At 47.2% G+C, this 23002-nt stretch overlaps 1 protein-coding gene and 1 long non-coding RNA gene across 8 annotated transcripts in view; one reads left to right on the top strand and one right to left on the bottom strand.

Annotated features, from left to right (window-relative positions):
- LOC113257214 (uncharacterized) overlaps positions 1-23002 on the bottom strand; it is a 66931-nt gene that overhangs the window by 1673 nt on the left and 42256 nt on the right. Inside the window, exon 5 of one of the 2 annotated variants that reach the window (XR_008959135.1) lies at positions 4766-6933. This is a non-coding gene — a long non-coding RNA (uncharacterized LOC113257214). Of the gene's footprint in view, positions 1-304; positions 6934-23002 lie in introns of those variants that run through there. The other variant, XR_003316878.4, reaches the window with a different exon arrangement.
- The window catches only part of FGD5 (FYVE, RhoGEF and PH domain containing 5), a 120682-nt gene that overhangs the window by 66855 nt on the left and 30825 nt on the right, over positions 1-23002 (top strand). For 4 of the 6 annotated variants that reach the window (XM_026501428.4, XM_048227155.2, XM_057311958.1 and 1 more), the window contains exons 4-8: positions 1049-1107; positions 1220-1250; positions 21074-21234; positions 21500-21656; positions 22276-22363. In XM_026501428.4, coding sequence (XP_026357213.2) covers positions 1049-1107; positions 1220-1250; positions 21074-21234; positions 21500-21656; positions 22276-22363 — 496 coding nt within the window. The remainder of the gene's footprint in view (positions 1-1048; positions 1108-1219; positions 1251-21073; positions 21235-21499; positions 21657-22275; positions 22364-23002) is intronic. The other 2 variants (XM_026501429.4, XM_048227156.2) reach the window with 1 other exon arrangement.

Raw genomic sequence — 23002 nt, 5'->3', positions numbered from 1 at the left:
AGGTACTGGTAGAGCTGGAATCAGAAGCCAGGTGTCCCATCCAAGTGCCCTCTGCTCCACTGGGGGCCACCCCACCCCCAGTCTTGCCTACACATTCCCGGCGTCTGCCGTCTGTTCTGTCAGGCTGCCCCATAGTGTCTTTGCTCTTCTGGATCCCAGCCAGCAGCTGTGTCTGATATCTGGCAGGTTCAGGGCCACAGAGGAGGGGCCTGCTTGTGGCAGAAGGCCCAGGCATCTGCCTCAGCCCCCGCCCATCCTTCCTGTTTATAGACATCATCTCAGTTATTCCCAAATCTTACAGGTGCAGAAGTTGGGCCTCAATGGGTTAAAGGGCTCACCTCCTGAGGTCAGCCAGGACAGTTAGTACTTCCCAGGTGGAATGAACATTTATTCATTCTTTTATTCACTCATTCATTCTTTCAGTCAACAAAAGCAAGGCACTGGTCGTGCAGGGGTGAAATTTATGGTTCCTGCCCTCCAGGAGAGACATACTTGGTATCCTTAGAGGAGGATGTCCCAGAAAGGATACCTAATCCAGCTGGTTCAGGCAGGTGATCAAAAAAGGCTCCTTGGAAGAGGTGATGGATACCATGGCTAAGTCTTAAAGGATAACTAGGAATTAGCCAGGCAGAAAAGGGGAAAAGGACACCAAGGGGACAGCACATGCAAAAGCAAGAAGTAAGAGCCCTCTCTGTATGCAGAGAACTGCACGTGGTTCAAGGTTGCTAAGCCTGTGGGTGGATGCCAAGATCACACAGTCATGAGAGTGGCCACCTAGTGAGCACTTACTGTGTGTTTGGCAGTGTTCTGAGCATTAGCTCAACAACCTTCTGAGTTAGATGCTTTCAGTGTCCACATTTACAGATAAGGAAACCAAGGTGCATTGAGGTTGAAGATCTCAACAGGTAGTGAGCACCAGGGAGTGGGCTGAAAAGTACATGGACTTTGCCTCCAGCAGTTTGCAGTTCCGTCTGTAAACTCCATGCTTGTGGAGGTGGGGTCTCTGATTTGGGGCTGTCCCGCCTGATCACTCTGTTCCCTCTTGCAGATGGAAGGACAGTCTAGAGCCCATGTCATCGCACAGGAACTGCTGTCTTCGGAGAAAGCGTGAGTCCCCAAGCAGCTGCCTGTGGCCTTGAGCCTGTTAACAGAACATCACCCCTCCCTGGCTTAAGCAGGATGGGAATTAACGCAAACTCAACCCTCTTTCCCTCTGTAGATACGTGGAGATGCTCCAGCACTTACATCTGGTGAGTTAATCATTTCCATTGTCTAAAACTAATTGCCCCTTTACAAGGCTGTGATACAAGAGGCAGAAAAGCAGTGAGGAGACAGAGGTGATTTCGATGAACAGAGGCTTGGCAGCAGACAGATGTCCACCAAGCGTTTTTGTGGACGTCTGTCTCCTGATTCATGTGCTTCAGGGAGTGAATAGCACTGTGCTTTCCATAGGTATATCGCTCTGCCTGGACCGGGTGTATGGGGGGATATCCTAAGGCTCTGGAAGGATGTTTGCAGTTTCCTCAGCCCTCTTGTTGAAGAAGGCAGAAGGAGGACAGGTGTAGTTCTGAGTCATTGCTGTGTGTGCGAGGTTAGGTGTGTGTGTGAGTATACGTGTGTGGGTGCATGCATGTGTGGGGGGGTGTATACATGTATATGTATGTTTAGGTCCGTATGGAGAAGAAGATATGTTAGCACAATGACAGAGCAGCTGGGGTAAGGAGAAGCTTTTTCAGTCATCCCAGCACTGGGGCAATAACATCTGAGCTAGTAGAGAGGAAATCCTCTGGACTTTCAGAGGACAGGAGGCCAGACTTGGAGACTGCCTGGGTATCAGGAGCTGCCACCCTTTCCAACCCACAAAACTGCCTGGAAGGTCTTCCTTTGCAGTCAGTTCAGTTCAGTTCAACAAACATTTTTTGAGCACTTGATGTGTGATGAGAGCTGGGAAATAGAAAGTCAGATCAGACAGGCCCTTTCCCAGGAGCTCTCTGGCCAGCGAAGGAGACAGATTAGTAAATGAGAAATCATCTGGAGCACGGGGGGAAGGACTGACAACCTGGGGGAATCTAGGCAGACTTCTCTGAGGAGGTGACTTTTGAGATGAGTCATAAGGGGGGATGAGGGAAGAGGGTACAGCAGAGATGTGGGAAGTGAAGGAACATCAAGGGCACCTGCTCCTTGAGGTCTCTAAGCCATTTCCAGTCCCCTGGTAGTTTAGCATCTGATTCTACACTGTTTTGCATCGTTCACCACATCTATCCAAGAACATGAGAGCTGGGAATGTCCACCCTGGACATTTTGTCTGTGGTGATACAGAGGCCCAGAGAGAGTGACTGAGCCAGGGTGAACACCCTGTTCTCCCAGTGCATTGTCATGTGTTAATCCTGTGTCTTCCAACTGCCTTTGGAGTTCTTTGTGGCAAGGGCCCCTTTGGATGCAGCAGAGCACCCAGCACCAAGCCAGGCCTCCTGCTGAATGCAGCTGAGGTCCCCTGTCAGTGACATCACCCTAGTGTCACACTGCTATGTGAGCAGGGACACCCAGGTCCCCAGAAGCAGGACAGAGCACTACTCTGGTCTGTGTGCCCAGCCCCTCATTTTTTCCCTTTAGGATGAGAGCTTTGTGTTCATTATTAAACCCAAAAGCCCTCAGGTATGAAATGTACCACCCTCTTACACCTAATAGGTCTCTTTAGGAAGGGCAGGAAGAGTCACTCTTCTGTTTTTTTCTGCTCTCTCACTTGCCTCTGAGCTGGCAGCATGACAGAGAGGCTGGGCTTTTTGTTTTATGACTTTGTTAAGAGGGTTTTAACTGGGAAACTTCCATCTGTGTTTGCACTGCTTCCTGCCAGTTGGAAAGATGCTGAAACCGCTGGTAATCCATAATAATATCCTGAGGAGGGAAAAAAAAGAGCCCATAAAAGTCACAACTCATAAGTTAGTTTCGGGAAATTGTGGTCCAGAGCTACATTTATGACATCAGTGTGTATGGGGACAGAAGAGGCAGAAAAGCCCCAGTGTGACTCCAAGTCCTGGCCAGGGACATGAGTCTAAAGGAGACCCATAAACTCCGTGACGTTCTCCACCACTCCCAGTCTGGATCCATCTCTGAGTGCTAAGATTGGCAGGTTATCTCTCAGAATTCCTCTTTATAGATTTGTTGCTATTGAAATCCCAAGGCTGCCCAGTGATGGGAAAGGCTGACCGTGCATTGTGAACCTCCCCAGTTAGAAAGGTCCCTAGTTCCATTATGCTGTTTTGAGGGGGGAATAGGGTGGCCTCTGGCCTTCTATGTTTGGGATTCAACCCTATACTTGTGAACTGGTAGGCAGAGCTAACTCAGTGATGACTAAAAGTTCTGGTCATCCAAAATTGAATCCTAATGGTCAAGATCCTGTTTTGCATACATAGCCTATTAACTAAGAATGGATTTTATATGTTTTATTTATTTTACTTATTTTTTTAAAGACTATTTATTTGGGGAGGAGGTTGAGTAGGGGGAGGGGCAGAGGGAGAGGGAGAAGCAGACTCCCTGCTGAGCATGGAGCCTGACTCATGGGGCTCCTTCCCAGGACCCTGAGATCATGACCTGAGCTGAGGTTAGCCACTTAACCAATTAAGCCATCCAGGCACCCCTATATGTTTTAAATGTTTGTGAAAAAAGGTAAAGAAGATGCATCAACTGTACTTGAGAAAAATAGATGTAAGAGTTTTCCATATATTCTTGATATAGACCTTGTCAAATATATAATTTGAAAAAAAAAAGAGGTAAAGAATATATAACTGGGACTGTATGCAGTCCGCAAAGCCTTAAATATTTATTGTGTGGCCCTTTACAGAAAAGGTTTGCTGACTTCTGGTTTAAAGACTCCCTTCCATCCTTCCAGGAACCCAGTCATAAATTCATCCCCCTGCCCAATTATCTGTATAATCAAATTCTCACCCACTCATGTAGTCAGCTTCTCAATCACTCATCTGTCCTTTAATCTATCTGTGCCCCCTTATGGCACATCTGTGCTCCCATTTATACCCCCTCTCAATTCATCCACTATTCAGAGGTCTACCCATCCTTCCAACCATCCACCCACCCACTCATCCACCCATCCTCCCATCCACCCACCCATCCACCCATCCGTCCGTCCATCCATCCATCCAACCGTCCGTCCGTCCGTCCGTCCGTCCATCCATCCATCCAACCGTCCGTCCGTCCGTCCATCCGTCCATCCATCCATCCATCCATCCATCCATCCAACCATCTATCCACCTGGCTTATTCCTTTTGGAGGGGACATCACAGGATTTTTACAGTGCCTGTGGCACTGAAATGGGCCTTCGAGTGCCCCCAAAGATAAATAAGGCCCAGAATCTGCCCTTGAATAGGTATCTCTTATTTGTGGTGGTAAAAGCCTGGAGTAGGGAAGAGAAATAGATAGGTAAACAGTCAGTTATGCTACTCCATGGTAAGTATAATTTGCACAATTATAGTTTTGTGCAAAATCTGCGGGAGCATGGGGAAGGGAGATTCCCCTTGTGGGTATCTAAGAAGACTGACAGAAGAGGTGCCCCTAAGGTGGATTTTGAAGGAGCCTGATGGAGGAGGGCACATAAGGCAGGTGGTCAGCATGGAAATGCTCACAGGCCTGAAGGTACATGATATGTCTGGAGAACGGTGCACCGTCACACATGGTTATAACATGGATAAGTTTGAAAAGGCAGGTTGGAAGTGGAATTGGGGGTCAAATGATTGGTCCAAAAACCAAGTACCTAAAATGCCAGGCTTTTTCTTATATGTAGTGATTCGTTATAGATCTTGAATAGTTATATCCTGTGGACATCTTCAATGGTCTGTTTTCTCGTCTAAAAAAAAAAAAAAAAATCCCTTCCTAGCAAAAGTTGAAAATTCCTAGCATGGGTTCCTCCTTTGGGCTAAGGCATTGAAGGCCTTTTCAGAAGCCAGTCTGCCGACTGGGAGAGGTAACCCTGGAAGTTATCACCATCTGTTTTGCCAAGAGAAGCTCCCTCCCCTAAGAGGCCCAACATGATCTGATCCCCATCTACCTCTCTGGCACTGCCTCCTACCACTTTCGTTGTTCTCTTCAGCCACTCTGGGCCTTCCCGCTCTTCTTAACATAATGCAAATGCATTTCCATTGCATGGCTTTGCACGTGCTTTTCTTGCCACTGGAATGTCCTACTCCCGATCTTCTCATAGCCAGTTCCTCCTTCTCATTCTGGTGTCAGCTCAAAGCAGTGGTGCCCAAAATTTAGTGGCATAGAACAACCATGTTATTATGCTTGTAAATTCTTTGGGCCAGGAGTTTGGACAGGGCAAGGTAGGGAGAGTGTGTCTCTGATCCCCAGTGTCTGGGCAGGACTTCAAGACTAAGGGCAACTTGATGACCAAAGGTTAGAATCACCCTAAGTGTCATCATTCATGGCTGGTGGTTATTGCTGGCTATTGTCTGAGACCTCATTTGGGCTGTTGGCCAGAGCACTTACTCCTGGCCTCTCCATGTGGTCCCTCTGCATGGGCAGGTTTGGGCTTCCTCACAGCATGGTGGCTGCTTTCCAAGAGTCAGTGTCCCGAGAGAGAACTGGGAGGAAGTGCGTGGCATTTGTATGATCCAGCCTTAAGTCACGTAGCACCACTTTCACCATATTCTATTAGTGGAGACAGTCACAAAGGTCTACCCAAGTTCAAGGGGAGGGGATATAGTTTCCAGCATCAGTGGGAGAAATATCAAGCTTACATTGCATAATGACCATATGAGATAGGAGATATTGTTATGAGCCGTTTGGGGAAAATACAGTCTGGGTCAACTGGGAGTCAACTGGTCGAAGCTGGGTTCAACTCAGTGGCTGTAGTTCTTATGTGTTCATTCTGGGACCCAGGTTGACGGGACAGCAGGCAATCAGGGAAGGCTCTCCCCATGGTGATGGCAGGGAGCAAGCAGAAACACCAGAGGGCTGCTGAGATTCAGTCTCATGACTGGCACATCATCACTTCTGCCCCACATCCCACTGGCCAGAGCAAGTGTCAAGGCCTGGCCCAAAGACAAGGGACAGGGGTCTGCTCTCCCCCATAGTGAGGCCATGGCAAGCATGTGGATGCTGGAGTGGATGCTGGCGGAGGGTAAGGAACCACAGCTGTGCCTCCTCGTCTGCACCATCTCATACTCCATTTTATTTTCTTCACAGAAACTTTCATATCTAAAATCATCTAATTTATGTATTTATTTACTTATGTTGTATTTTCATTTTTGTTCAGCTCCAAATACTTTCTAATTCCCCTTGTGATTTCTTCTTTGACCCATGAGTTATTTAAAATTATGTTGTTCCATTTCCAACTATTTGTGAATTTCCCAAATTTCCGCCTGCTGCTGATTTTTAATTCTGTCGTGGTTGGAGAATGTACTTGTGTGGTTTTAAATTTATTGAGATTTGTTTTATGGCCTGGCTTATAGTATATCCTGGAGAATGTTCCATGTGTGCTTGTGTTTTCTGCTCTAGCTGGTGGGTGTCCTATAGATGTCACTTAGGTCAGGCTGATCGACGGTGCTGTTTGAGGCTTCTACGCCCTTGCTGTTTTTCTGTCTCACCCCTCTGTCCCCTCCTGGGAGTGGAGTCTTGATTACTGAGGTGTCTATCTCTCTTCCATTCTGTCCACTTTGCTTCATTTATTTTGGGGCTGTTCTCAGAGGCTTATTTACCGTCTTATCTCCCTCACTAAACTCAGAGCTCTTTGAGGACAAAGAACTTGACTGGTCCCATTCCAGTGTCTTGTGAGGCCTGGTACACCATCAGGGCTCAGTAAATATCTGATGAATGAGTGATGGCAGGTCAAACTTCCAGCAGTCTTACCACTTCTTCGGTCAGAACTATTTCCTGAGCACCTCTTATGTGCTGGGTCCTTGTCCTTCAGGAACCGACAGTCTAGGAAGGAGAGAGGCACAAAAGGGACAATATTAGTACAACGATAGGGGCATACTGAGCCTGAGAGCTTCCGAGGAGGCCCCCGCCCCAGGCTTCTGGGGGTTGGAGAAGGATTCCCAAAGGCAGTGTGTCTAAGCGGAGACCTGAAGGATGGGGAGCAGTTGGCCAGGTGAAGAAGGCTTGTGCTTGGCAAGGGGATCAGCATGTGCAGAGGTCTGGAGTCTAGGTAGAGATTGGTGCGTTTGGGAGCTTCAAGAAATGCCGCATAGCTGGAGCATGTGCGTGAGTGACGGAGTGGTGAGAGGTGAGGGGCAGAGCGGGCAGAGCCCCATGAGGCGTGTTGAGGAATGGGTTTGATCCGCTGAAGGTCTGTGGGGAGGCCATTGGGTGATTCCAGCAGGAGGTGACACTGGACTGGAGTGCTGCAGGCAGAGTGGAGGACCATGTGCTTGGTGATCGGCTGGCTGTGGGGTGCAGGAGAGGCAGGGAACGGTCCAGACTGACCTCAGATTTCTGGCTTGGTGACTCACCAGAGCAGCAAGGGCTGGAGGGGGTCAGGCTAGGCACAGGGGTGATGAGGAGTTTAGTGTGGGTCTTGTGAGGTGTGAGGGGTGGGGGAAGGACATCCCAGTGATGAGCTGGGCACAGGATGTGCACCAGAAGTGATTAGTGTGGCGATATTAACTGAAGCCCCTGGAGTGGCCTGGATTTCCCCGAGGGACTGTGTGGCGTGGGGAGAGGGCCCTCAGGTGCCTGGGGCCTGGCAGGTTTTTGGTTTTTGTTTTGTTTTTAATTTATTTGAGAAGGAGAGAGAAAAGCATGCAAGAATGGGAGGAGGGACAGAGGGAGAGGGGCAGGCAGGCTCCCCACTGAGCAGGGAGCCCAACAACAACCACAAGGATGATGATAACAACAACGAGGCAGGGTTCAATCCCAGGCCCCGGGGCTTGATCCCAGGACCCTGAGATCATGACCTGAGCTGAAGTCGGACCCTTAACCAACCAGCCACCCAGGTGCCCCGCCTGGTAGGTTTTTGTGAAAGGGTCAGAGGGACTAAGGGAGGAGTTATTAGGAGAATGCAGCGCAGAAAGGCAGACGAGCAGCTTCGCAGATCCTCCCTGAATCTGTCCCACAGATAGCACCTCCCTCACCCACCTTGCTCAGTGGTGGTAGCCACCTGAAAGGGCATCAGGAGTGCCCAGGACAGAGCCAGATTTCTCAGACCGCCCAGAGGAACAGGACAGCCCTCCCTTACCACTGCATGCACGTGTGATTGAATTGTGGCCTTAGCACTGACAGGACTGGGGCAAGTGCGGGAACTAGAGGGACTCAGTGTCGAATTTATGAATTTATCTGAATTGGGTGCTATCAGTTTGCCCCCCATCACAGTGCCATCTTTCCTCCCCCAGACAGCTCTGGCTTCTTGTTATAGCTGGTGTCCAGTGTACCTGATGCTGTAAAGGAGGGGTGGCAGTGAGCATCTGCTGACCTGTTGTGTGGTTGACAATTTACATACGTTATGTCATTTAATTACACACACTCTGTGCTCAGTAAATATTTCTCAGACCGTTGAATGAGTCCAAAACTGAGTCTCAGAGAGATGAGTGACTTGCCCAAGGTCACACAGCCAGTAGGAAGTAGGGACAGGGCCATCTGACTCCAGAGCCCTGAGAAGGGGAGGAAATAAATTGAAGTAGAACAGTCAGTTTGGGTGTAAGGAGCCTTAGGAGGGGAAAATCAGTGTGAGCAGGAGAAATGAAGTCAGGGAAGGCTTCCTGGAAGAGAGGACATTGAGATGGCATTGGTGGACAGAAAGTAGGAACAGGCCTTCTGATGGATAGGAGCGGCAGGAACAGGTGAATAGAGTGGAGGGCTTGGGGGTGTGGGTGTACCAGAAGTAGCTGGAGAGCTGGTCTTCAGGGAGAGCCTGAATACCATGCCCCAAGGCCTTTTAAAAGGGAGGTGGAGGAATTTGGGAGCCTTGAGGACTTGAGCAGGGCAGATGCAGTGAAGGAGTTTTGAGTAAGGTTGGTCTGGTGGGTTTTTGGGAGGGGATGATGCTGGGCAACCAGGAGGTTAACCCAGACCAAACTCCTAGGTAGCCTCATGCTGGGGACGTTGTATGAAGCTAGGAAGATTTTGTATCAGTCTCTTAACTTTTATCTTTGAGCCCCTGTCCGCAGACAACATTAAGAAGTAAGCTTTAATTGAGTGGAGAGGGCTCTGTTTCTAAGTCGTTGCTGGCTCTTCCAGGGCAGAGTGAGATCATTGATCTTTGTGGACCCGGGGAGAGACAGATATCAGTTCGGTGTGAGAAAATGTGCTTTCTTTCTACTTGAACTGCCAGGGAGGAGGTGAGCTGTCCATATTGGGAAGTATGACTGTAGTAGCTATATTGGGGAGTTCTCAGGAGAGGGGTTCCTACCCCAGGTTTGTGGCTCTTCCCTGCGTTCTCATTCAGTTCAGGGAAAAAAAATTTGCTGTGTACCCCTGGAAAGTCTCTTCTGCTTTTAATCCCTCACCCTGAGATGGCCAGTGGGACTCAGACATTTTTAGCCATAGAAGCTTGTCTTCAAATGGAATTTTACCTGGAACCCCAATATGAAGACTAGCTGAAAGCAGAGATGCTTTGGTTCAAAGGTGGGTGGAGGTCAAAGTTTGGGCTCTGCCTCTACCTCCCTTAACCGTGGGGCTCCATGGAGCACAGTGTGAGAAATAATCAACTAAATGAGTAGTTCTCTCAGTGTGGTCCCCAAACCAGTGGCACCAGCATTACCTGGGAACTTGTAAGAAATGCATATTCTTGGGCCCCACCCCACAACTGTGAAATCAGAAACTCTGGGGTAGGGCCTGGCCATCTGTGTTTTAATGAACCCTCCAGGTGATGCTGATGGCAGTAACATTTGAGACCCACAGATGACCCCATAAGGTCCCTTCAGCATGAGTTCTTTGTGATTCCCTGCCCCTTCAAGACAAGCAGAACACTGGTCCCCAACCCTGGCTGTGCACAGATACCCAGAAGCTTAAAAAATATATGGTTTAAAAACATTCATTCAGCATAGTTATGAACAAAGCTGGGACAATCTAAGGGTAAAACTTAAGTGAATGAGACAGAGTCTGCTCTCTGCGTAATTGGAGAGAAGGTAACAGAAACACATGGAGTAAGTACATAGCATAACAATGCAAAATTTTGCAGTCATTGCTTTTCAGTCTGGGATACACATAACCCTGCCGGAGGTATGTAGTAGGTGTCCAACAGGACACATTTTCTAAGAGCTTCTGCTTTGCTTTAGATATATATATATATTATATATATTAATATATTATATATAATATATATATTAATATATTATATATAATATATATATTAATATATTATATATATATATTTTTAAGATTTTATTTATTATTTGACAGAGAGCACAAGGAGGGGGAGCAGCAGGCAGAGGGAGAAGCAGGCTCCCCGCTGAGCAGAGAGCCCGAGTCGGGGCTCAATCCCAGGACCCTGGGATCATGATCTGAACCATAGGCAGCTGCTTAACCAACTGAGCCACCTAGGTGCCCCATTATTTTTAAGTAAATTAAATCACACATAGATATATTTTAGAGAGTAAGGCAAAATATGCCTTAATTCTTAAGCTAAAATATGAAACTTCAGAGACTTTCTGAGATCAAGGTGGTTCCCTTCAGGCTGTGACCCCAGAGTTCTGGAGGGTGTAGGATACTTGAAAGACCCCTAGACTGATTGCTAAAGTAACCCAGGAGGGCTTCATGATGGAGGTGGCATTTGAAGCAGCTTTAAAAGATGAACAAGATATGGATTAGATCCCAGAAGCACAGAACACAGACACAGAGGCTGAAAAGAGGATTCCTGTAAAGCAGGTGCTCAAAGTGTGGTTCCAGGGCAGCAGCATTACCTCGGAACATGGGAGAAATGAAAATTATCCAGCCCCATCCCCAGCCTCCCAAATGGAAGCTCTGTAGGCGGGCCCAGCGATCTAGGCTTGAGTAAGTCCCACAGATGATGCATGCTCATCCTGGAGAAGCCCTGGTATACAGAGTGAGTAGTCAGGTGTGGAGGTAGGCTAGACCATGAACTCCAGGCCCAGGAGTCTGACTTTAAATGAAGGGCTTGGAGGAGACACGAAGCAGTGGGGGAAGCAGTGCTTGCCTTCCCTCACGCAGGGACCTCAGAGAGCTGCTTTCTTTTTTATTATTTTTTACTTATTTTTTTAAAGATTTTATTTATTTATTTGACAGAGAGAGAGACAGCCAGCGAGAGAGGGAACACAAGCAGGGGGAGTGGGAGAGGAAGAAGCAGGCTCCCAGCAGAGGAGCCTCATGCGGGGCTCGATCCCAGAACGCCGGGATCACGCCCTGAGCTGAAGGCAGACGCTTAACTGCTGAGCCACCCAGATGCCTCCTGCTTTCTTTTTTAAAAAATGTTTTGTAATTTACATACAGTTAAGTACACAAATCTTAACGGCAGGGCTTAAATTTTTAATGTGCGTGTGCATGTGTGTGCGTGTGCTTGTAACTACCACTCAGGTGGAACATTGTCATCATCCCAGAAGACGCCTCTGTGCCCCTCCCCAGTCCGTGTCACCGTCCAGAGGTTACCACTATTTTGCTTTCCATCACATTCGATTGGTTCAGCTTGTCGTTGGACCTCATATGAACGGAATCATGAATTATGTATTCTTTTGTGTTTGGCTCCTTTAACGCAACACAATATGTGAGATTCATCCAAGTTTTCATGCATAGCAGTATTCTTTTGTGTGCCTGTTAATGATCATTTAGCTTGTTTCCAGCTCAGGCTATTATTAAGCTGCTACGAATGTTCTCATACGTATCTTTAGGGAACATGAGCACTTACTTCTCCTCAGTATCTACCCAGACTGGAATTGTTGGTCATAGAGTAAGCACAGGTTCAGCTTTATTAGGAACTGCTGCATAGGTTTTCAGAGCGGTTGAAGTAATACGTACTTCCACCCCCAGCATCTGGGGATAACATTCCTCATGCTGCCAGCGCATTGGTATCGTCGGTCTTCTTACTCGTGGCCATTCTGGTGATCACACGGTGGTTTCTCATTGTGGGTTCAGCTTGCATTTCCCTGATGGTTGAGGAAGTTGAGTATCTTTCTGTTATTAGCCATTTGGAAATCTTCATTTGAAGTCTTTTGCTTATTTTTTAATTGGGTTGTCGGTCTTTTTCTTACTGATCTGTAGGAATTCCTTAAATATTCTGGACACAAGTCTATTTTCAGATATGCATACTGTGAATATTCTCCCAATCTGTGGCTTCCCTGTTAAATTTTTTTTTATAGATTTTATTTATTTATTTGACAGAGAGAGAGACAGCCAGTGAGAGAGGGAACACAAGCAGGGGGAGTGGGAGAGGAAGAAGCAGGCTCATAGCGGAGGAGCCTGATGTGCGGCTCGATCCCATAACGTCGGAATCACGCCCTGAGCCGAAGGCAGACGCTTAACCACTGTGCCACCCAGGCGCCCCCCTGTTCGATTTTTTTAACAGCTTTGTTGAGATATAAATCTCGTACCATACAATTCAGCCATTTAAAGGGTAAAATGCAATGGTTTTTACTATGTTCAGAGTTGTGTAATCATCATGACAATCAATTTTGGCACATTCTCATCACCCCAAAAAGAAATTGCAACCCCCTAAGCTGTCACTCCCCATCCCCCTGCCTCAGCCCTAGGCACCCAGCTATCTAGTTCTGTCTCTGTCGATTTTCCTGTTCTTGACATTTCACATGAAGCGTACTCTTCTGTCATTGGTGTCTCTCACCCAGTATAGTGTATTCAAAGTCATCCACACTGCAGTGTGTGTCAGCACTTCATCCCTTTCCATGGCTAACATTCCATTGTGTGGATAGACCACGTTTTATGTATCCATTCATCAGTTGATGGACATTTGAGTGCTTTCCACTTCTGGACTATTCTGAAAATGCTTCTGTGATCATTCATGGACAAATTCTTGTATGAACATATGTTTTCCATTCTCTTTGGAATATACCTAGGAGTGCAATTGCTGAATCATACAGTAGGTAACTTTTTTTTTAATGATTTTTTATTATATTATGTTAGTCACCATACAGTACATCCCTGGTTTCTGATGTAAAGTTCGATGATTCATTAGTTGCGTATAACACCCAGTGCACCATGCAATACGTGCCCTCCTTACTACCCATCACCGGTCTATCCTATTCCCCCACCCCCTCCCCTCTGAGGCCCTCAGTTTGTTTCTCATAGTCCATAGTCTCTCATGCTTCATTCCCCCTTCTGATTACCCCCCTTTCTTTATCCCTTTCTTCCCCTACCGATCATCCTATTTCTTATGTTCCATAGATGAGAGAAATCATATATTTGTCTTTCTCTGCTTGACTTATTTCACTTAGCATTATCTCCTCCAGTGCTGTCCATGTTGCAGCAAATGTTGAGAATTCGTTCTTTCTGATAGCTGAGTAATATTCCATTGTATATATGGACCACAACTTCTTAATCCAGTCATCTGTTGAAGGGCATCTCAGTTCCTTCCACGATTTAGCTATTGTGGACAGAGCTGCTATGAATATTGGGGTGCATACGGCCCTTCTCTTCACTACGTCTGTATCTTTGGGGTAAACACCCAGTAGTGCAATGGCTGGGTCATAGGTTAGCTCAATTTTTAACTTTTTAAGGGACCTCCACACTGTTTTCCAGAGTGGCTGTACCAACTTGCATTCCCACCAACAATGTAGAAGGGATCCCCTTTCTCCACATCCTCTCCAACAATTATTGTTCTTGCCTTGTCTGTTTTTGCCATTCTAACTGGCATAAGGTGGTATCTCAGTGTGGTTTTGATTTGAATTTCCCTGATGGCTAATGATTTTGAACATTTTTTCATGTGTCTGTTAGCCATTTGTATGTCTTCATTGGAAAAGTGTCTGTTCATATCTTCTGCCCATTTTTTGATTTGATTATTTGTTTCTCGTGTATTGAGTTTGAGAAGTTCTTTGTAGATCTTGGATACCAGTCTTTTATCTGTAGTGTCATTTCCAAATATATTCTCCCATTCCGTGGGCTGCCTCTTAGTTTTTTTGACTGTTTCCTTGTCTGTGCAGAAGCTTTTTATCTTGATCAAGTCTTTTTAACCTTTTGAGGAACCACCAGCTGTTTTCCAAAGTGACTGCACCATTTTAGATTCCCACCAGTAGTGTGTGAGCATTCCAATTTCTCCCATCTCCTTGCAGGACTTGTTATTATCTGTCTTTTTTATTATAGCCATCCTGGTGGGTACAAAGTGGGATCTCATTGTGGTTTTGATTTTGCATTTCCCTAATGACTAATGATGTCAGGCATCTTTTCATGTGCTTCTTGGTCATTTGTATATTTTTTCTGGAGAAATGTCTTCAAATCCATTGCCCATTTTTAATGGGTTATCTTTTCATTGTAATTCTGTATACAAGTTCCTTATCAGATCTGTGATTTGCAAATATTTCCTCAGTCTGTGGGTTGTCTTTTCACTCTCTCGAGATTGTCCTTTGAAGCATAAAATTTTTAATTTTGATGTAATCTAATTTGTTTTCTTTTGTTGTTTGTGCTTTTGGTGTCATATCTAAGAAAGCTTTTCTAGTCCCAAGTCACAAAGATTTATCCTATATTTTCTTTAAAGAGTTTTATAGTTATAGCTCTTATATGTGTTTGATTCTGGGTTAATTGTTGTATATGGTATAAAGAAGGAGTCCAAAGTCATCCTTTTGAATAAGGATATCCAACTATCTCAGCACCATTTGTTGAAAAGGGTTTTTTTCCCCCACTGAATTTTCTGGGCACCCTTGTTAAAAATCACTTGACCATGAACATTTATTTCTGTTTTTTTTTTTTTAAGATTTTATTTATTTATTTGACAGAGAGAGAGAGACAGCCAGCGAGAGAGGGAACACAAGCAGGGAGAGTGGGAGAGGAAGACGCAGGCTCCCAGTGGAGAAGGGAGCCCAATGTGGGGCTCGATCCTAGGACCCTGGGATCACGCCCTGAGCTGAAGTCAGACGCTTAATGACTGAGCCACCCAGGTGCCCATATTTCTGGGTTCTTAATTCTATTCCATTCCATTGATCTTTATCTCTGTCTTCTGCCAATACCACACAGTCCTTTTTTTTTTTAAGATTTATTTATTTATTTATTTATTTGAGAGAGAGTGAGCAGGGGGAGGGGAGAGAGAGAGAATCTTCAAGCAGACTCCCCACTGAGCATGGGACTCAGTCTTATGACCCATGAGATAATGACCTGAGCTGAACCCAAGAGCTGGACACTTAACCGACTGAGATACCGAGGCACCTGATACCATACAGTTTTGATTCCTGTAGTCCTCTAGTAAGTTTTAAAATCAGGAAGTGTGAGTCTTCCAACTTTGTTCTTCTTTTTCAAGATCGTTTTGGCTATTCTGGGTCCCTTGCATTTCCATGTGAATTTTAGAATCAGCTTGTCAGTTTCTCTAAAAAAAACACCACTGGGATTTTGATGGGGGAGATGAGATGAATCTCTATATCACTTTGGGGAATATTGCCCTCTTAATAATATTAAGTTGTGAATATGGGACATCTTTCCATTTGCATAGGTCTTCTTTAATTTCTTTTTTTTAGAGGGGGGAAGGGGCAGAGGGAGAGAGAATCTTAAACAGGTTCCACACCCAGTGTGGAGGCCTATGCAGGGCTTGATCTCACAACCCCGAGATCATGACCTGAGCCAAAATCTAGAGTCAGACACTTAACTGACTGAGCCACCCAGGTGCCCCTTCTTTAATTTCTTTCAGTGATGTTTTGTTGTTTTCAGAGTATAGGTTGTATGCTTTTGTTAAATTTATTCCTAAGCATTTTATTCTTTTTCTTCTTACTTTTTCAATGATTTTAAACTTCTATATATCTATCTATTTTAAAGGTTTATTTGTTTATTTTAGAGAGAGAGAGCAAGCACAGTTGGGAGGGGCAGAGGGAGAAGGAGTGAGAATCTTAAACAGACCCCATGCTGAGTGTGGAGCATGGAGCCCAGCACAGGGCTCAATCTCACGACCCTGAGATGATGACTTGAGAGTTAGTCCCTCAACTGACTGTACACCCAGGTGCCCCTAAACTTCTATTTAAAAATAAATTCAATTTTACAGAAAAGTGACAAGAATAGGAGTAGTACATAGAACAACCAAATTCCCTTTTTCCATATTCATCTGCTAACATGAAGTCAAATTTATTTCTTTTTCTGTATGGCTCATACTTTTTGTATACAGCTTAAGTCTAGGGGCACCTAGGTGGCTCAGTCGTTTAAGCCTCCGTCTCTTGATTTCAGCTCAGGTCATGACCTCAGGGTTGTGAGATTGAGCTCCACATTGGGCTCTGAGCTGGGCGTGGAGCCTGCTTAAGATTCTCTCTCTCCCTCTCCCTCTCCCTTTGCCTCTTAAGCCCTTTCCTCTCTCACCCTTTCTCAAAAAAAAAAAAAAGAAGAAGAAGAAGAAGAAGTCTTTGTGTCCCCCCACACAGAATTGTTTTCAGGGTTCCAAAGTACCCTCCAGTGACTGACCAGGCCAGGTGAAGCCATGTCTGCTGCACAGCTCATGGCCTGCCACCCCGTGAATTCACTTGACTTTTGGCAGTGACATCAGTGGCTTGACATTCTGGCTACCCACCAATTGTTTAGCCCAGAGAATGGAGATGCTATGCTGCCCAGAAAACTCAGTAGTGGGTTTGGAAAAGAGAAAAAGGGACTAAGGGACCAGGCCCCTGCATGTGAGGTCTCCACTTCCACCACCCACAAGCCCAGGACAGGGTTCGAGAACATATGAACTCCAGCAAACTTTCCATGCTCCAGAAGCAGAGAGGCGGTCCTCACACTAGGCCTTTCCACCAGGCTGTCTCAGGGTCTCTGAGGTTAGGTAGGAGCCCTGGCCAGCATTCTGGAGAACCGGTTTCTAGTCTGCCTCCTTGACCTGAGCAGGTCACTCCCCTGTCTGGGCCCATCTGTAAATGTGGAATTGGCATGGGGCAATGGAAAGAGCTGGGACTTTGGAGTCAGGCTGACTTTGGCTTGAATCTTGCCATCTTGGTGGCTTTGGGCAATTTACTTAACCCCTCTGGGCCTGATTATTTTATTGGCAAAATGGAAATAATAATAATGCCAAAGTGAGAGGGTCATTCTGAGGACTAGATGGCAAAGTGACTGTACAGTGTTGAGCTCAGATGGCGCAAGTGTTCAGTACATGTTGGCTGTTGTCGTGTGTTTCCTTGCTCACGTTTCCTTGGCTGGGTGCTGGGGATACAGAGATAAGTAAAACTCAGTCCAGGGGAGAAGGAAGGCACAAAAATGAGTCATCCTAAAAAATAACAGAAGACAATGTGCTCAAACTCTATGAAGAAAGTATTTGTATCCTCATTTAGCAAAGGGGGAAATTGAGATCCATAGAGATGTTGTGACTTGCCCAAGGTCTCACATACACAGCTCTCCAGGTAGACAAGGACTCATTTGTGTTCTCTAGGCCTTGGCTTGGGGCCTAGAGGCTCTAAGGCCAGAACAGAGCTCCACAGAGAAAGCTGGGAAGTGAGCATGGCGAGAAGGTGGACTAGGTGAGGAAGGCCTCTGGTGCCCAGAGGAGTTTAGACTGGACCCTGCAGGCATTGGGACCATTCAGTTCTTCTTCCTTAGTATCTCTAGTCTATCCCCTCTCTCCATCCCCGTGGCCACCACTGGGTCTGGGCCTCTCTCCTGGATGACTGGAACAGCCTTCTCACCGATCTTGCTCTCATTCTCACCACCTCCAGTTTGTTCTCCCAACAAAGTAAATTTTCTAAGGTAGATATTTGATCCAGAGATTCCCTGTCACCCCAGAATGAAACCCAAGTGCCTTTAAAAGCCTGCACGGCCTTGTGGGATGGGTTTTCTGTCTGATCCTCCAGTGCCATCATATCCTAATCTGTACATTTCCTGCAAGGTGCACACACACACACTGCACCCAAGACAGACTCAACTTAGTTCCTCCTCCACCTCAGGGCCTTTGCACATGCTGCCCCTCTGCCTGAAACACTCCCCTCTTATCCAATGGAGGTACTGCCTTCCTGTCATGCTTTCCGAGAGGTAAGCCACGTCTCCCTTATGGCCAGCTGTGGCTCCTGTGCTTTTCCCCATCACAGCACTTATCCCTCTGTGTTGAAATTGTGATTTTACTCCTCTTTTTCTCTAGACTGCAAACTCTTGAGGGCAGAATAGCATTTCCTGCTCTCACTCTCCTCAGGGGTTGGTGCAGAGCAGGCACTCTGAGTATTTGTTGAATGAATATGGGGATAAGGGCCAGGTATCTCCTACCTCCTTCCTCTGTCTGAGAGACCCCGGGTGCAGTGATGGCCTGAACTATTGAGATAGCAGAAGCCTTTCAGGGAGTGATGGATGGTGTGGCTGGCATTTGGTGCTGCCAGCCAATGCATGATTTTTAAGAATGCATGTTTGTGGTGAGTCCAATTATGCTCCAGTTTTTGAAATGAGTCATGTTGATGATGGCCATCCTGCCCATTGGGACTGAGTCAGTTTAGTGAGAATTAATTACAGACGGGAAACTAGCTTGCAGAGCAGTTAATATTTCAGTTCCCTGGGGTGAGATGCACATGCAGCCAGCAGTATGCCTTTGCTCGTCCTTCCTTCTCCCCCTTGCCCTCCTCCCCTCTTTGTTGTGGTCTGGGTGGCAGGGTGACTGAATTATGATCTTGGCTCCCCTACGGCTCACTCTCCTTTTCTGTTAAATAAAGGTCTTTCAGTCAGTCAGTAGTCAGCAAGTACTGTAAAACTCCTCTGTGTCACATGCTCCGTTGGACTTTAGAAATATAGCAAGAAACAAAACAGACGTGATCCTGCTCTGAAGATATCATAACTAAAATATAATTACAACTGCCATGGAGATAACACTTTACAGTTTACAAAGCAGTTTTAAACATCTGTATGAGCCTCTCAGCAGCCTCATGCTGTACTTAGTGGTACGGTTATCCCCATTTTACAGATGAGGAAACAGAGGCTCAGATAGGTGACAGCTTGTCCACAGTCATCAACTACTCTTCTGGTGTATCTGAGCTTGAACCTGGTGCAGAGCCGATGACAATGTGTTGAAAGGCCTCTGTCAACCAGCTGCCTGAAGAAGAGGGATTACTGTCCTCATCAGGATGTTTTTTCTTTCTTTCTCTGGGATGCCGGGGCTAAGAAGACCCTGCAAGGCTGGGGGCTGGGTCCTAAACATGGAGACTCATAAGGAAGAGTGGAAGGGTCCTCCTGCAGGTTCAGAACAACCCCAGTGTCCCAGAGCCAGCTGTGGGCAGAAATAAGAATTAAACACCACCTCCCCCTAGTTGCCTCTCACTTGTAGTTCACACTTTCTCCACCCTCTGAAACATGCTTTCAGGAAAGGCTCTGACAACGGTACAATGGGATTTAGTTTCTAATTATAGCTCTAGCCTGTGGCCTCCACTTAAGGACACACATGCCTTCAGCCAGAGAGTCTGTTCATTAGTTCAAGACTCAGCCCCAAGCTTCTGACCTCAGTGATGGGGCTAGAGGTGTCCTGAGACCTTCAAATTGCACCAGACTGGGGCTAATGAGGGCTGGCCTCAGGAAGAACCAGCTCTTCCCCCTCCTTGGGACCACAGGCCAGGGTGAGCCGCCCTCTCCTTGTCCTTCCCCCCAGTTCCCGGCAGAGCAAGTTGCAGCAGCAGGAGGTCAGCTCCGGACAGGATGAGGTGTTCAGGAAACAGAGACCTTTGTAACCCCCACATCTGCTGTCCTCTGTCTGACGACACAGGCAGCCTCTTTACAGATACTGGAGGGGCAGGGTGCAGGAAAGTGTGCTGCCTCTCACATTCTGTGTCCTGCTCTCTCCGTCAGTCCCTCCTTCCCTCCCTCTCTCTCCTCTGTCTTTCTTCCTCTCTCTTTCTCTCTGCTTTCTCATTTTTCTTCCTCTCTCCCCTTGTCCCTCTCTCTGGCCCTGTCCTACCTCCCTGCCTTTTTTCCCTAGCTCTCCCCTTCTCCTGCATTCCTTTACTGTGGGGAGAACAGCAGGAAGACTTCCTGGAGGAGGGGCTGCTCATCCTCTCAGGCATTTTCCCCTTTCAGATCTCAAAGAGACCATTCTAACAATGAAAACCATTCAGCAGTGGAATTAACTATCTTGTCAGTAATGAGTTCTCCATCAGGGAGGCAATCAAACAAGGCAGTAGAGTCATCTTTCCTAAATATTATAAAGGTGATTTGACCTTTATTTGGGCTGGCCCACGTGTCCTCTGATGCTGAGGTTTTTCCTGATGCACACCACTGCACAGTTTGAGGTTGTTCCAGTATGTCCCATATATTTAGAACTACAGACATGTGGCTCACGACGTGTATTTGAAGATCAGTTTTTTGTTGTTGTGAGAAAAAGATTTTGCATTTGTTACGATTTTAATGTTCATTAAATTTAGTTGAATTTTTTAAAGTAATCACAATACAGAATTTTAGAAAACAAAGAAGAAAAAAATCATTCCTAATCTTAGCCCCCTGACGCAACCACTCTTTACATTTCGATCCATTTCCTTTTAGCGTTTTCCTTTGTTTCTGTTTTACAGTACTGTGTTAGGGTAGAAAGACAACTTTGTATCCCTTCTTGATTCCTAGCTCTAGGACATGAATATTTATACATAGCCTCCATCTGCATCATTTTCAATGACTGCTTAATACACCATGGTGGGGTTGCCTATGATTTCTTTAAACTTTGCTTTAAAACAACACAGTGCATGAACCTTTTCAAAGATGGATAATGGTAGAGCACTTTATATTTCTTCAGAGAGGGAACGACCCCACTTTTCAGAAGAAGAGCATGACCCACGTTCAGGAATGAACATGCTTTAACGCCCTCTGCTGTAACAGGAGGTGTTTGGGTGCCTTCTGGCCATCAGTTATCTGTGATCACCGGGTGTGTGTTATCGCCCCTGTTTTACAGGCGAGAACGCTGGGGTATGAAATGCTGGCCTAAGGTCCTATGCTGTCTGTGTGTCGGTCAGGGCTTTAAAGCCGCAGGGGAGCTGCCAGGGAGGACTTGCATTCAGTCCTGTCAGCTGTGGGTAACAGGCCTTTGGGGTTTCAGGATTTCCACGGAGCTGTCATGAGGGCCTTGGATGAAATAGACCAGGAGGGCAAGGACACGTTGGCCAGGGAGGAGCTGAGGCGCGGCCTGAGCGAACTCCCAGCCATCCGAGACCTTCACCAGGGGATCCTGGAGGAGCTGGGGGAGAGGCTGTTGCACTGGTGAGCCGTCCATGTTCTCCTGCCCCCTACTTCCTTTGCATTGGGGGGTGGGGGCGCTTAAAGCCCCAGCACGTGAAATAGTGTCTCCATTTGACCAATGCAGAAGCCAAGACACAGGTGTTAGGTCATTTGCCCAAAGTAAAACAAGCACGGGAGGGTCAAGCAGGGGTTGCCACCCAGTCATGTGACTCCAGCGCTCACCAATGAACACGGTGCTGGTCACAAGGCTGAGTTCTTGCTGTCCCATCCCCCTCCCCGGCTGCAGGGAGGGCCAGCAGAAGGTGGCTGACGTCTTCCTGGCCCGGGAGCAGGAGTTTGACCACCATGCCGCTCACATCCTGCAGTTCGACAGGTATCTGAGTCTGCTCAGTGAGAACTGCCTGCATTCTCCCCGGCTGGCAGCTGCTGTCCGTGAGTTCGAGGTGGGTCCTGTGGTCCTCTGAGAACCTGCTCTAAGGAACGGGGGTGGGGTGGGCATGGAATGGCTTATTGCAAATCAGTGGGGCTTCGTGGTAGGTCTGAGGCTGAGGGTCAGAGGGGAAGACCTGGCTAGGGGAGAAGAGGGTGACTCAGCAGGAGAGTAGACCTAGAACGGAGAGCATTCCCCGATGGGTGATTGATGACAACTCTATGAGCCCCCACCATGGTGGGGGTTTTAGTGACATTCTCCTGTCCCAGGAGAAAAGCACAAAGCAAGCTGGGACCTAGCCATTGAAGTGACCAACAAATGGACCAACAAACTGGGTATCCAGTTACTAGACAGAAAAACGGGGGCTCTTTTTTTCTTTTACTAACATTAGATGCAAAACAAGGATTAGTCGATGCATGTCACTAAATGTAGCCCTGACTGTGAGCCTGGAGGAAAGAACTGTCACAGCAGGGTGGTGCTAATCTGGGAGGCCTTCCTGGAGAAGGGGAACCTGGTTTTAGAGGTGGGGGAGAAGCGTGGCCAGGATGAGGTGTGGATGGGACAGTGTATGAGGGGTGCCTTGAGACAGGGGTGTCTGATGGAGTTTTGTCCTCCCTGTCTCTTGGGAGCAGCAGAGTCAGCAGGGAGGTGGCCAGAACGTGAAGCACCGGCTGCTGCGGGTGGTTCAGCGCCTCTTCCAGTACCAAGTGCTCCTCACAGGTGGGCTCCACAGGAGATCAGGGTGCACTGAGGTGATGCGGGGAGGGAAGATACCTGAGGAGGGGTGCCGGTGACGGTGGCAAGCTGTGTGGTGACAACCTCCCCTCCCGCCGTGGCGGGAATGGGGAGGGGGAGGATTGCTCTCAGTTCCTGGCACCTGCTCCTCCAGACATGCTAGACTCTGCCACCACCTTCCCTCCAGCTGAGCTTTGGACCCCCTGCTGCCACCTTGGAAACCTCACTTCACTGGCCACCTTCAGCCTCTCCCATCCTAAAGCACAGAAACTCATACCTTCCCCCCTTCTGCACTTCCTCAGTGGGTGTCTCACTTCCCTAAAGCTGTTCTTATCACCAAGCCCTGAGGTCAAATCAGTGGACATTTTCCACCTCAAACCTGCTCTGGCCATCTCTGTGGCTTTGCCACTGACCACTTCCTGCTTCTCGAAACCCTCTCATCCTGAGGCTTCTGTGATATACTCTCTCTCCCTGCCTCCCTCAGACCTCTCTACTATCCTTCTCCACCTGTGTTGACAACCTCCCTTCGTCCACTCTTCCATAAATGTCATAAATGTCAGTGTTTCTTGGGGCTCAGTCCTAGGTCCTCTTTCCTTCCTTCCCACTTTACAAACTCTCCCCAGG

The sequence above is a fragment of the Ursus arctos genome, unplaced genomic scaffold, assembly GCF_023065955.2.
Source record: "Ursus arctos isolate Adak ecotype North America unplaced genomic scaffold, UrsArc2.0 scaffold_14, whole genome shotgun sequence".
Classification (NCBI taxonomy): domain Eukaryota; kingdom Metazoa; phylum Chordata; class Mammalia; order Carnivora; family Ursidae; genus Ursus; species Ursus arctos.
This window is presented reverse-complemented; position numbering and strand designations above follow the sequence as displayed.